At 43.1% G+C, this 15,109-nt stretch overlaps 2 protein-coding genes across 3 annotated transcripts; one reads left to right on the top strand and one right to left on the bottom strand.

The window, feature by feature from the left end:
* Positions 1 to 2,311: 2,311 nt before the first annotated feature.
* On the top strand, positions 2,312 to 6,137 carry LOC100170243 (uncharacterized). 2 transcript variants are annotated; one of them, XM_008676525.4, is made up of 4 exons: positions 2,312 to 2,635; positions 3,505 to 3,728; positions 4,048 to 4,434; positions 5,428 to 6,086. In XM_008676525.4, exons 1-4 carry the CDS (start codon positions 2,335 to 2,337, stop codon positions 5,746 to 5,748), a joined length of 1,233 nt encoding a protein of 410 aa, XP_008674747.2. In that variant the 5' UTR covers positions 2,312 to 2,334; the 3' UTR covers positions 5,749 to 6,086. The 2 variants fall into 2 exon arrangements, with proteins under 2 accessions (XP_008674747.2, NP_001154821.1); NM_001161349.1 differs by having other exon boundaries at positions 2,494 to 2,635; positions 3,502 to 3,728; positions 5,428 to 6,137.
* A 1,936-nt stretch (positions 6,138 to 8,073) lies between these two features.
* On the bottom strand, positions 8,074 to 9,322 carry LOC100284357 (electron transporter). The gene has a single exon (NM_001157252.2). It carries the CDS (start codon positions 9,157 to 9,159, stop codon positions 8,563 to 8,565), a length of 597 nt encoding a protein of 198 aa, NP_001150724.2. The 5' UTR covers positions 9,160 to 9,322; the 3' UTR covers positions 8,074 to 8,562.
* Between the last annotated feature and the right edge of the window lie 5,787 nt (positions 9,323 to 15,109).

Raw genomic sequence — 15,109 nt, 5'->3', positions numbered from 1 at the left:
GTGCTTTAAGTATACTAGTCGGTTGCCCGTGCGTTGCAACGACTTACAACAATACCCACATAAACTATCTATCAAAAAAATTCAAGATTTTTATTGATTGTCTCTGCTCTCTGTATATTTTTTTTGATTTAGCTAACTGATGTTATTGTTTACTCCATGCAATGTCTTGGTACAACTCGACCAATGAAGTGAGCGATTAGAAGAGAGTTTACAACGACTGACTGAACGAACAGAGATTATAAAATGACATAATTTCACCATACAGAGACCAAATAAGAGAAAGTTTGTGAGCTCAAGTTTCTAAAATATGTCACATGAAGTCAAACTTATAAAAAGATAGATCAAAATATGGAGTGATTGCTAAAGTCAGGCATAAATAAAAATTGTATGCACTCCATATAAATTATGCTACTTCGTAGCAATTAATAACGTTTAAAACCAATAAATAACCTTTTATTTTACTGTTAGTGTGACAAATCATTGTTGCTCCATCCAATTCAGCAATCTCAAACACCATGTAGTCCATTGCACCAATGTGGTCTCAGAAACGACCGAATTCTTGCAAGAGCCAATAACGCTGTGTCGTGCTTGGGTTGTAGCCTCGGCCCGTAGTGCTGGCTCAACACGATTATATATTTTTATTTTACAAAACAAACGTATATACATATGTACAATTTATATTCAATATTCAAAACATTTGAGCATGATGTTCTACTGGCTAGACAATTTCACACAGTGTCTCTCGTCCTTTTTCCATCAGGGCATGGATTCGAACCTCACCTACTGCACCATTTTTTAACATTTTACACTGATTTAATCAAATGGGACTACGGGCTAGCCCGACACAGTCAGCAGGTCGACATGACGTGCATGGGCCATAGTTGTGGCCCACATGCGTCTAGCCCGTGCTAGGCCAACGTTTACACTGATTTAATCAAATGGGCCGACGGGCTAATGGGCTGACTCGGCACAGTCAGCAGGCCGACGTGACGTGCCTGAGTCATAGTTGTGGCCCATGTGCGTCTGGCCCGTGCTGGACCGATGTTTGGCCATCTATATATGTGCAACGGATTAATTTGAAATATGTGTGATGAGTTATTTGTAAAAAGATGACGCATGACGAGCATTGAAACTGGTTCTTTAAGTATAACTAGTTAGTCCAAATGTTTGTGTTGGGCAATTCAACCACCAAAATCAATTAGGAAATAGGTGTAAGCCTAATTCCCTTTCAGTTACCGATGAATCCGATCGAAAAAATTCGAAATCGATTTCTGGAATACCGAAAAATTCTGAAACCGTTTTCATCCCTAGTTATAGTTTACTCCATGCAATATATCATGGTACAACACGACCAATGAAGTGAGCGATTAGAAGAGAGTTCACAACGACTGACTGGACGAACAGAGATTATAAAATGGCAAAATTCCACCATACAAAGACCAAATAAGAGAAAGTTTATGAGCTCAAGTTTCTAAAATAAGTCACATGAACTCAAACTTATAAAAAAGATGGATTAAAATATGGAGTGATTGCTAAAGTCAGGCATCAATAAAAGCTGGATGTGCTTCATATAAATTATGCTACATCATAGCAATTACTAACGTTTAAAACCAACAATTAATCTTTCATTTTACTATTAGTGTGACAAATCATTGTTGCTCCATCCAATTCAGCAACCTCAAACACCATGGAGTCCATTGCGTCAATGTGGTCTCAGAAACGACCTAATGCTTGCAAGAGCCAAGAACGTCGTGCCGTGCTTGGGTTGTAGCCTAAGCCAGTAGTACTGGTTCGGCCCGACACGATTATTTTTTTTATTTTACAAAAAAATGTATATACATATATACGATTTATATTCAATATTAAAAATATCTGAGTGTGATATTCTACTGCTTAGACAGTTTCACCCAGGGCAATAGGTTCGAACCCCACCTCCTGCACTGTTTTTTAATATTTTACACTGATTTAATCAAATGAGCCGATGGGCTGGCTCGACACAGTCAGTAGGCCGACATGATGTGCTTGGACCAGAGTTGTGGCCCGCGGGCGTCTGGTCCGTGACGGGCCGTTGTTTGGCCATCTATAGACGTGCAACAGATTAATTTGAAATAACTGTGAGTGGTTATTTGTAAAAAGATGACGCGGAACGACCGTTGAAACTGGTGCTTTAAGTATAATATAGATATAGAATAAAGATTTGTTAGCTAGCTATTTTTATTAGGATTTTTTAATCAACTAAATATTAAATCTAGTACATTCTGTTGTCCATTCATACCGTCCTTTATTTATGCAATCCTTTTGTTTGTTGTTCAAGACAGATATTTTAATGAGTGAATGAATGGAAGGGCAAGTCCCGTGGGCCGGAGGATCCAAACAAACGGCACACGGAACGAAAAAGCTTCACGACTTTCACGAGACAAAACAACCCGAGCAAGAAAACAAAGCACGACCAGAACCGCAGAGGGGGGACACCCGGACTCAGAGAGAGAGAGAGGGGCATTCGCCCGTTCGAATTCTCTCGCCTCGGCCTCCTCCTCACCTGCCTGCTCGGCTGCTCGCCAGACCAACCACAGCCGTCGGCGCTGCAGACCGCGGCGGGCAGGATCAGCGGTGCGTAGCCTGCCCATTTCGCGAGGTAGATCCCTGCTCAAGTCTTCGCCGCTTCATTTTCCGTGGGGAGTTTTTTTTTCATGGTTTTCTTTTCTGGGTGAAAGTTTGGGTTTCTTCGGGAGGGAGGGAGGGTGGGGAGAGGTTCTAGGAGTTGCCGAAGCGATTCTGCTCGATCGATTCAAATGCGGCCGACCGGACGATAGCGCTAGCGCAGGGGTTTAAGCGCGTGCTTTCTGCTTGGTTGCCAGGGTTTGAGCATGTTTTTTTTGTGTGTGTGTGGTTAGTTTCTCGATCTGACGCGATTTCGTGACGCGTCGATGCACTTCTTTCGTGGGTAAAAAAGAATCTCGTTACCTTTGCTTGATTAACCCATGTAGATGTAGGGTTCTTGTTCTTGACATTTTGTTCAATTCGCTAAAGGCACGGGAACTACTGGACACTGGTGCAGAAACCAATATGTACAGATTTTTCTCCTTGTGAAAGACATGCTAACGCAAGCTTGATATGAGCCTACATGAAAGCTTTGAACAAGTCCATGAGACGCCTACCTGAAAACTTTGAACAAGTCCATGAGACTTGAGAGATATTTGTTGCAAGTAGGAAGACCTGTCAGGTCAACCACTTGAAAGCATCACCTGAGGTCCTAGGGACCATGTGTGCTTCAGCTATTTCAAAATCTCGTAACAGTATCCAATCATATAGCTAGACTGTGCTGGAGCTGTAAAATTGCACTTTTACGCAAGATATGGTATCATGGCAAGGAAAGGATTTGTGTTTACAGTGCCAGTAGTAGGATGCACACACTGCTGCCTTTACCGAGAGCGTATCTCTCCCATCCCCTTTATTAAATCTCACATAGTGTAAATGAAAATATTCGTCATTTTTTCATAGCAGGACCATATAATTCCAAGACCCTGATGATGGCCACAACTGCTTATATCGATGATTCCTGTTCGGAGGTTATTGATCCCCCGAAGACTGAGGTGCTGGATGTTGCTGAACTCCCTGGTGACCATACTCAGAACCCACCAAAACCGAATGTTGTGGTGTCTAGCAGTGTGCGTGAACTTCTGGAATGTCCAGTCTGTTTGAGTGCCATGTATCCTCCTATTCATCAGGTGCACATTCATACTGATCCATGACGTGTTTATATCTATAACCTGTCTAAATGTAGAATTGGATGAAAATTATGGTTTACTGGTTTAAGAGTTCCTTTCAATATCATGTACTACTATCATCAATCCACCATTTAATTCTGACCCGTTTCAATTTCCTTAGACCTTTTAATCTTCAGTGTTTATAAACCTTAACTTTTACTCTCTCTTCCCTTTTTTTGGTTAGCTATGGTGCAGTGCAGAATAGTAATATGTTCTGCTTTTTATTCAACTATTTAAATCTTATTTCTTATGATAGTAATGCCATCTTTTGTCTATGCAGTGCTCTAATGGTCATACATTGTGTTCCGGATGCAAACCAAGGGTTCATAACCGTTGTCCAACTTGTAGGCATGAACTGGGTAACATAAGGTGTCTTGCTCTTGAGAAGGTGGCTGCATCTCTTGAACTTCCATGCAAGTACCAGTGCTTTGGGTGCCCAGGCATTTATCCTTACTACAGCAAGCTGAAGCATGAGTCGCAGTGCCAATATAGACCTTATAGTTGTCCATATGCTGGATCTGAATGCACAGTTGCTGGTGACATCCCATATTTGGTGAATCACTTGAAAGATGACCACAAAGTTGACATGCACAATGGCTGTACCTTCAATCATCGCTATGTAAAGCCAAACCCTCATGAAGTTGAGAATGCCACATGGATGCTTACGGTACTTCACACTGACACCAATACGTTGATTTAAATTTCTGTTGTTTTTACTGTAGTTTGTTTCTGCATAGATAAAAGTCTATGGCGTAGAAACTTCTGTATATATTTGTAGTGTGTGTTTACCGACTTTTATCTATTTGTTGCATGTATATTTTACTGTTGTTTGCTTCTTCAAAGGTAGAAGTTCATTTTTCTATCCTGTCTTGGAAACTTTTGCACATTTGTCAGATATTGATGTAGTGTGACTGTTTATCGACATCTACATATTTGTCACATATATACGATGAAGATGCTGAACATGGTACACACTTGTTGGACGAGAAATGATTAGGTGCTGATCATAATACACACCTAAAACACGACTAGAGGGAGAAACGTGCACCCTCATTTTTTATAGGTAGAATTTGAGAATGAAACCTGGGTACAAACTGAGCGATAGCTAGTGGTGGGGCTGGTCGTGGTCATGCCCTCTGACCGGGGTTCGGAACTCTGGTATTGCAAAAGATCCCCATGCTTTGCTCCCTGGCTTGGGGCTGTGGTGTGCTGCCGGCCTAGGTAACAGTGAGCTGCACTGGCCTTGGTAACGGTCAGCACAAGTTCAGTTTGGCCCTATAAATGGGCATGTGTCAGGGTTTGAGGGGTTTTCTCAACTGGGCTCATATGGCCCCTTCTTAATTATAATGCTGTGGGAGCAGTTCTTTCCCCACCGGTTGATAAAATCAAACACTGGTTGACTGGGGTGGTCGTACACTCTCACTAGCCAATTCATCTCAGGGAGATTCTCGCTTGTTCAACTGTTTTTTTTCTTATACAAACACACTGCATGTACAGATCCATCTTCATCTGTTTTCGATGAAAGGCCATGCTGTTTTAAGGCGTGAGTCATTTCAGATTGGTTCTTGGTTTGCTACATTTTCTCACTGTTTGAAGCGCAATAAAGAAACACAGCTGTTACAAAATCACTTCCATGATCTGCTATAATCGTCTCGTGCAGGTATTCAGCTGCTTTGGCCAGTACTTCTGCCTACACTTCGAGGCCTTCCAGCTGGGCATGTCACCCGTCTACATCGCCTTCCTGAGGTTCATGGGAGACGACGCGGAAGCGAAGAACTACAGCTACAGCCTGGAGGTAGGGGGCACGGGGCGCAAGATGGTCTGGCAGGGGGTGCCGCGGAGCATCAGGGACAGCCACCGGAAGGTCCGGGACAGCTACGACGGGCTCATCATCCAGAGGAACATGGCCCTGTTCTTCTCGGGTGGCGACAGGAAGGAGCTCAAGCTGCGTGTCACCGGGCGGATCTGGAAGGAACAATGAGCTTGATGGGTCAGCTAGTACGTCTGTCCCGCTCCGCTGCTGCCCTGAACTCATGAATCGCATCGCAAAGAGCTTTTGCCAGTCGTAGGAATGGGCGACTCTGTGGTTCGTTCTGTGTTTTCAGCTTCTTCTCGCTTGCTATTGTCTTCATGGTTCCTGCAGGGTAGGTAGGTGCTGTTGGATGTGTAGATCATGTAGAGGTTGGAGGTTGCTACCGATGCAGAATTCGTGGAGATTTCCTATTTTATTGAACTGTCTTTAGAGCAGCTTCAAGAGATGAGCTATTAGTGTTGTCGAGTAAAAAATTTGGATGCCCTTCCCGCGCGGAAGCATCTTTATTCCCGCACGTAGCCAATATCGGTGCTGCGAGTAGAGATGGCAACGGCTATAAACCCATTGTATTTTTGCCCTCTCAAACCCGTACATATGAAAAATATCTATGCCCATTAAAAAACCAATACTTATAACGGATTTGAGATTTTGCTCAAACCCGTATCCATTGGGTTAGCGGGTACCCACAGGTTACCTGCGGGTTTTATTTCCTATATACTTGTTCTTCTCATAATCATAAGTATCGTAATAATTAATGAGATTTGGTCCAAAATTTATGTGATGAACAACAAGTTCATGATTCGGTATAAAAATTACTAGTAGAGAGAATGAAATATAAATAATAAGTTGTATAATTAAGTGACCTTGTACTAAGTTATTCATCCACCACATATATAGCGCTAGAAAAAACTATAATAGCAAGCAAGCAACACTCTCACCGACTACTTATACATTCACCATTTGATAAAAATTAGGAAGTAAATAAGGAATAACAAGTTTGTTGTTCGTTTATAAAATAAAATGACAATGTACAATAGGTTTGGTCGGGTTTAAAAAATCCACGGGTTCACAGGTTTGGGTACTTTAGAAATAAACTCGTATCCATAAACCCGTTAGATATAGATTTATGCCCATTAACAAACTAATGGTATGAAAATTGATCTAAATCCGTACCTTAATAGATTAAAAACCTATCGGGTTTCAGATTTCAGGTATCCATTGGCATCTCTAGCTGCAAGTGCTGCAGTCCGCGGCGATTCCTGCCGTGCTGCAGCTGCAGGAGATGTTGGTACAGTCCGACGTCCAGGAGAAGACGCATGAGGTGCTCCAGCTCCAGCCATATCTGATTGTGCCTGGGACTTATTTTTTCTGTTGATTTATTCTTTCAATGTAGGCATCAGATTGTGCCTGCAGGAGAGGAACACATCTGTGCTGAACTCGTGTTTGCTTGGTTACCAGATCAGAATGTCCCTGCTCTGGAATACATTTGTGAGTTCGCGGTTCCACGTTTGCCAGTTCGTTCCAACATTTGCACTCGAACGTTCTTCCTTTTCGCGAGGAATACATTATTGCAAGAAAATTCCTTATCTGACGCTAAAAGACTCGCTCTTTCTAATTTAGCATCTGAACTTCAAATCTTCATTCTTTGAACACCCGTTGAAATTTTTGTTCTCAAATTGACACTACCGTGGCTTTATACATGTAATGGTCTCAAGTTCCATTGTGAAAAATGTTTTTTTGTCCCTCCAAGTGTTCCAGGTTTTTAATTATGGCAGATTTTTTTCATGATGGATTTTTTTCTGAGCACTTGAACCTAGATTATTTTTCTGAAAGTTTTTTTTCCATCCAGATTCACCGCACTGTTCACCCAGGGGAAAAAAATCGCCAACAATAAAAGCTGGGACACTTGGGGGGAGGGGGGGAGAGGGCAGAAACAATGTTAGGCTATCTCATCTTCTATTTTTAACTCTAGTATATAAACATCACTTTTCGCAGTCAAAGACAATATTTTACAATGTCATATGCACAATCTGTCGGAGACAGTGCCCAAACTTCGATTTGGAAACAAAAATTTCAAGAGGCATCCGGTAAGGAATATTCCAAGTTTGGGTACTGTTTTTTTTTATAAAAAACATTTTTTTTTTGTCATGGAGAATTTTTTTCATACATTAAACGTTATGACTACATTCGTATATCGGTATATGCTTGGATTAACAACTGCTCAGAAAAGAATTGCACAAGGTACTGAACTACAAGTTCGCCAATCATATATTATCATGCATAGATGTAAGATGGTTTGTTCCAAGTTCCAACTCAGTTGTTAGTAAGATAAGTGCAAAAGGCCCACACATGTTTCAGAAGCACAACAAATGTTTACCGTCTAGCAGTAGATGCTACCAGGAGCCCAGCAAGCATCTTTAAAACCAAAGGCTAAGTAAGGGGAGATATGAAATGAACCATTTGTAGCACACAGTCTCCATTACTTATATGGATCCCTTATTCATATTCATCAAACCCACTCTGGTTATCAATGTATAATATACATATTTTATACAATCTCAAACTATAGGGCCAGAAGCCATATTGCCCTTCTCAGAATGCTAATAGCACGCCCAAAGAATCAAGGAAGGCTCCACCTTTTCTTGCCACTATGTAGCACAACCTCTAAATCTCTAACCCTTTGCTTTGGGCCTTCTTTTCCAACATGAAGGTCTATCAATACACATTCACAGACACACACATGTACATGAAGTACTATGAGATGGCACCTTACCATCGATGGTACTCCAGATGTGATAACTTGAGGGCCAAGAACCCATTCGCTATCCTTTCAAAACACTGATGGCATACCCAATACCTATCCTCCCAACTGCGTCCACAATATACAGCAGCCAAAGAACACAAGAAATGCTCTTTTCCTCTCCCACTACCTCTAATCAAGCAATCCTTAAGTTCTCGTATACACTCAACTTAAACAAGCTATCAAGAACAGCAATTGGGGCAGCGTACCAAGCCGTTTTCGTTGCACTCCAGGCAGCGGCGGGCTCGCCCCTCTTCCTCCACGAACACCTTGCGGGAGCCGTCGCAGGCCGGACAGGGCGCGAACCGGAACCCGCCGCAGGCGCCGCAGACGAAGGCGGGGTCCTGCCCGGGGGCGCCTTCGAGGACGCGGCGGAGCTCGCCGGACTCGTGCAGCCGGCGGACCTCGTCGGCGCCGCCGACGAGCGCGCCCCCGACCAGGAGCTGCGGGAGCGAGAACCCGCGGCCCCGTGCCGCGAGGATCCCCTGCAGCTCGCGCCGGAGCGCCGCGTCCATGGAGACGTCGCGCTCGTCCACGGCGACGCGGAGGCCCCGCAGCGCGGCGCGCACCGCGCAGCAGTCCGCGAACGTGCGGCGCACGCCGCGGAGCGACGTCGTGTACAGGACCACCGACTGCGGGCGCTGCGGGTTGGGCGCCGGCGCCGGCAGCACCTGGCGCCCCTGGTACGGGTGGTGGTGGTAGGTCAGCGAGCGGGACAGGTGCCGGGGCTTCTTGTTCTTGGGGCAGGCACCCGGTGCGCCGCCGCCGATGTCGTCCATCTCCCCGGCCGCCTCCTCCGCCCGGGAGTCGGCCGGCGAAGGCTGTTGTTTAGGGCTCGGAGCTCCGACGAGAGTTGTGGCGATTGGGGAATGAGAGGAAGGCGGGTTTTGTACTTGGGTCCAGTCGTCTGGTGGTTTGTGAGTTAGGCTGTTGCCTCGTTGGTGACGAACTGGCGATGGCGATGAAGCTTTGTACCAACGGTGTTAATATTTTTTATCGATTTAGATGACAGTCTTTATAAAAATAAATAGTACCTGCCATAATTATTTTATGGGACTGAGGGACTACCTGATAATGGTTCATTAAATAAGGTCGCTATAATGTCCGAATAAGAAAAGGATTGGCTTTGTTCAATTAAATGAATGACATCACTATCTATGCTCGTCACTACTACGAGTATTTGACTTCACCTCCAGAAATGTTCGTCCAATGCTTGTTTATGAATTATGATCAGCTAATGCTATCGGTTTTGTTCCTTTTGCACTCTTTTTTTTTTATCCAAATTCAATCAAGAAATCAAGCAATTTGTGTTCAACAAGAAGTGAGTCCTCAAAATTAAAATAAGACCTTATTTAAAAAGTTTAGGGCCACAAAAACATTTGCAGCTCCAACAATTGAGCCATATTAATATTATTAAAAAATAAATCATGTTTTTAGGAAATAAAAAAATAAGAATAGTGTACAAATGAGGATAGGACTCCGGTATATGGGGCAGTGGGGCACTATATTTAGGACCCAAAAGACTGAGCAGGCGAGCACTATAATGGTTTGATGAATTTTTGTAAAATAGAGTCTATGTTAGAGCATATTTTTAGTAGTAGAGTCCTATATTTTAAAATAGAACTCTATTTAGGGCTCATATTGGAGATGCTCTTAGCTGTTATATTCAAACTAAATTTAACTAAATTTATAGCAAACATTAATAATATTTATATATCTGAATAAATATATTATAAAATATATATTCAATGGATAATTTGACTTAATGATACTTATTACAAACCATAAATATTAGTACTCTTTTGTATATATTTAATCGAAGTTGTACTCCCTCCATTTCAAATTAGTATTTACTTTAGCACTTAGTTTTTATTTGGTTTTTATGTCTATATTCAAATAGATGATGATGAATCTAGACACATATGCAAAACACATACATTAGTTATTGTATGAATCCACTAAATGTCTAAAACGAATTTTATTTGAAAAGGCTAAAAACTATATTTAGATGTAAAATACAATCAATGTATTTGAAAAGGCTAAAAAATATAATTTAAAAATAGGGAGTATTAGCATTCCTCCAATAATGTTTAATTATGACATATCAAATAATAGCCCTGAGTACACTAGGTGCTTAATTTGTGGCAATGGCGCGCCTATCCAACCATAACATCGCAAGCCACATTTCAAAGTTGAAAGTCGCCTAGAGGGGGGTGAATAGGGTGAAACTGAAATTCTCAAAAATAATCACAACTACAAGCCGGGTTAGCGTTAGAAATATAATAGAGTCCGCAAGAGAGGGTGTAAAACAAATCGCAAGCGAATAATGAAGTGAGACACGCGGATTTGTTTTACCGAGGTTCGGTTCTCTCAAACCTACTCCCCGTTGAGGAGGCCACAAAGGCCGGGTCTCTTTCAACCCTTTCCCTCTCTCAAACGGTCCCTCGGACCGAGTGAACTTTCTCTTCTCAATCACTTGGAACACAAAGTTCCCACAAGGACCACCACAAGATTGGTGTCTCTTGCCTCAATTACAAGTGAGTTTGATCGCAATGAAAGAATCAAGAAGGAAGAAAGCAATCCAAGCGCAAGAGCTCGAAAGAACACAAGCAAATCTCTCTCTCTAATCACTAGGGCGTTGTGTGGAATTTGGAGAGGATTTGATCTCTTTGGTGTGTCTAGAATTGAATGCTAGAGCTCTTGTAAGTAGTTGAGAAGTGGAAAACTTGGATGCAATGAATGGTGGGTGGTTGGGGTTATTTATAGCCCCAACCACCAAACTAGCCGTTTGGTGAGGCTGTCTGTTCGATGGCGCACCGGACAGTCCGATGCACACCGGACATGTCCGGTGCGACAGCCACGTCACCAAAAGCCGTTGGGTTCGACCGTTGGAGTTCTGTCTTCTGGGCCCGCCTGGATGTCCGGTGGCGCACCGGACATGTACTGTAGAGTGTCCGGTGCGCCACTACGCGCGTGCCTGACTTCTGCGCGCTCTGGCGCGCATTAATTGCTGTTGCAGGTGACCGTTGGCGCGAAGTAGCCGTTGCCCCGCAGTTACACCGGACAGTCCGGTGTACACCGGACATGTCCGGTGAATTATAGCGGAGCAGCCGTTGTAGTTTCCCGAAGCTGGCGAGTTCCTGAGGCCGCTCTTCCTTGGAGCACCGGACACTGTCCGGTGTACACCGGACAGTCCGGTGAATTATAGCGGAGTTGCCTCTGGAATTTCCCGAAGGTGACGAGTTTGAGTTGGAGCCCTCTGGTGCACCGGACATGTCCGGTGGCACACCGGACAGTCCGGTGCGCCAGACCAGAGGTGCCTTCGGTTGCCCCTTTGCTCTTTTGTTGAACCCAATACTTGGTCTTTTTATTGGCTAAGTGTGAACCTTTGGCACCTGTATAACTTGTACACTAGAGCAAACTAGTTAGTCCAATTATTTGTGTTGGGCAATTCAACCACCAAAATTATTTAGGAACTAGGTGTAAGCCTAATTCCCTTTCAATCTCCCCCTTTTTGGTGATTGATGCCAACATAAACCAAAGCAAATATAGAAGTGCATAATTGAACTAGTTTGCATAATGTAAGTCCAAAGGTTGCTCGGAATTGAGCCAATCTAAATACTTACAAGATATGCATGGATTGTTTCTTCATTTTTAACATTTTGGACCACGTTTGCACCACATGTTTTTTTTGAAAATTCTTTTGTAAATCCTTTTCAAAGTTCTTTTGCAAATAGTCAAAGGTAAATGAATAAGATTTTGTGAAGCATTTTCAAGATTTGAAATTTTCTCCCCCTGTTTCAAATGCTTTTCCTTTGACTAAAATAAAACTCCCCCTAAATGAGATCCTCCTCTTAGTGTTCAAGAGGGTTTTGATATATCCATTTTGAAATACTACTTTATCCCCCTTTTGAACACAATAAGATACTAATTTGAAATTTACCAATTTGAAAATCTCTATTTTAAAATTAGGTGGTGGTGCGGTCCTTTTGCTTTGGGCTCATACTTTCTCCCCCTTTGGCATGAATCGCCAAAAACGGATACTTTGAGTGAGATATAAGCCCTTGAAGACTACTTTCTCCCCTTTGGCAAATAAAACATATGAGTGAAGATTATACCAAAGATGGAGAGTGACGCGGAGCGACGACGAAGGATGAGTAGTAGAGTGGAGTGGAAGCCTTGTCTTCGCCGAAGACTCCAATTCCCTTTCAATATACCTATGACTTGATTTGAAATACACTTGAAAACACATTAGTCATAGCATATATAAAAGAGACATGATCAAAAGGTATACTTATGAGCTATGTGTGCAAATTAGCAAAAGAAGTTCCTAGAATCAAGAATATTGAGCTCATGCCTAAGTTTGGTAAAAGATTGTTCATCAAGTGGCTTGGTAAAGATATCGGCTAATTGATCTTTAGTATTAATGTATGCAATCTCGATATCCCCTTTTTGTTGGTGATCCCTAAGAAAATGATACCGAATGGCTATGTGTTTAGTGCGGCTATGCTCAACGGGATTATCCGCCATTTTGATTGCACTCTCATTATCACATAGCAAAGGGACCTTGGTTAATTTGTAACCGTAGTCCCGCAGTGTTTGCCTCATCCAAAGCAATTGTGCGCAACAATGTCCTGCGGCAATATACTCGGCTTCGGCGGTAGAAAGAGCGACCGAATTTTGCTTCTTTGAAGCCCAAGACACCAAGGATCTTCCCAAGAACTGGCAAGTCCCCGATGTGCTCTTCCTATTAATCTTACACCGCGCCCAATCGGCATCCGAATAACCAATCAAATCAAATGTGGATCCCCGAGGGTACCAAAGGCCAAACTTAGGAGTATAAGCCAAATATCTCAAGATTCGTTTTACGACCGTAAGGTGGGATTCCTTAGGGCCAGATTGAAATCTTGCACACATGCAAACGGAAAGCATAATGTCCGGTCGAGATGCACATAAATAAAGCAATGAACCAATCATCGACCGGTATACCTTTTGATCGACGGATTTACCTCCTGTGTCGAGGTCGAGATGCCCATTAGTTCCCATGGGTGTCTTGATGGGCTTGGCATCTTTCATTCCAAACTTGGTTAGAATGTCTTGAGTGTACTTCGTTTGGCTAATGAAGGTGCCCTCTTGGAGTTGCTTGACTTGAAATCCTAGAAAATACTTCAACTCCCCCATCATAGACATCTCGAATTTCTGTGTCATGATCCTACTAAATTCTTCACATGTAGATTCGTTAGTAGACCCAAATATAATATCATCAACATAAATTTGGCATACAAACAAATCTTTGTCAAGAGTTTTAGTGAATAAAGTAGGATCAGCCTTTCCAACTTTGAAACCATTAGCGATAAGGAAATCTCTAAGGCATTCATACCATGCTCTTGGGGCTTGCTTGAGCCCATAAAGCGCCTTAGAGAGCCTATAGACATGGTTAGGGTACTCACTGTCTTCAAAGCCGGGAGGTTGCTCAACATAGACCTCCTCCTTGATTGGTCCATTGAGGAAGGCACTCTTCACGTCCATTTGATAAAGCTTGAAGCCATGGTAAGTAGCATAGGCCAATAATATGCGAATTGACTCAAGCCTAGCTACGGGTGCATAGGTTTCACCGAAATCCAAACCTTCGACTTGGGAGTATCCCTTGGCCACAAGTCGGGCTTTGTTCCTTGTCACCACACCATGCTTGTCCTGCTTGTTGCAGAAGACCCACTTGGTTCCTACAACATTCTGGTTAGGACGTGGAACTAAATGCCATACCTCGTTCCTCGTGAAGTTGTTGAGCTCCTCTTGCATCGCCATCACCCAATCCGAATCTTGGAGCGCTTCCTCTACCCTGTGTGGCTCAATAGAGGAAACAAAAGAGTAATGCTCACAAATATGTGCAACACGAGATCGAGTGGTTACCCCCTTATGAATGTCGCCGAGGATGGTGTCGACGGGGTGATCTCGTTGTATTGCTTGGTGGACTCTTGGGTGTGGCGGTCTTGGTTCTTCATCCTCCTTGTCTTTATCATTTGCATCTCCCCCTTGATCATTGCCATCATCTTGAGGTGGCTCATCATTGTGTTCTTCCTCTTTATCATCTTGAGCCTCGTCCTCATTTTGGGTTGGTGGAGATGCTTGCGTGGAGGAGGATGGTTGATCTTGTGCATGTGGAGGCTCTTCGGATTCCTTAGGACACACATCCCTAATGGACATGTTCCTTAGCGCGAAGCATGGAGCCTGTTCTTCACCTATCTCATCAAGATCAACTTGCTCTACTTGAGAGCCGTTAGTCTCATCAAACACAACATCACAAGAAACTTCAACTTGTCCAGAGGACTTGTTAAAGATTCTATATGCCCTTGTGTTTGAATCATATCCTAGTAAAAAGCCTTCTACAGTCTTAGGAGCAAATTTAGATTTTCTACCTCTTTTAACAAGAATAAAACATTTGCTACCAATGACTCTAAAATATGAAATATTGGGCTTTTTACCGGTTAGGAGTTCATACGATGTCTTCTTGAGGATTCGGTGAAGATATAACCGGTTGATGGCGTAACAGGCGGTGTTGACCGCCTCGGCCCAAAACCGATCCGAAGTCTTGTACTCATCAAGCATGGTCCTTGCCATGTCCAATAGAGTTCGATTCTTCCTCTCCACTACACCATTTTGTTGTGGCGTGTAGGGAGAAGAGAACTCATGCTTGATGCCCTCTTCCTCAAGGAAGCCTTCGATTTGAGA

The sequence above is a fragment of the Zea mays genome, chromosome 1 (assembly GCF_902167145.1).
Source record: "Zea mays cultivar B73 chromosome 1, Zm-B73-REFERENCE-NAM-5.0, whole genome shotgun sequence".
Classification (NCBI taxonomy): domain Eukaryota; kingdom Viridiplantae; phylum Streptophyta; class Magnoliopsida; order Poales; family Poaceae; genus Zea; species Zea mays.
Note: the sequence above shows the minus strand (reverse complement) of the source record. Positions and strands in the feature narration are given on the sequence as shown.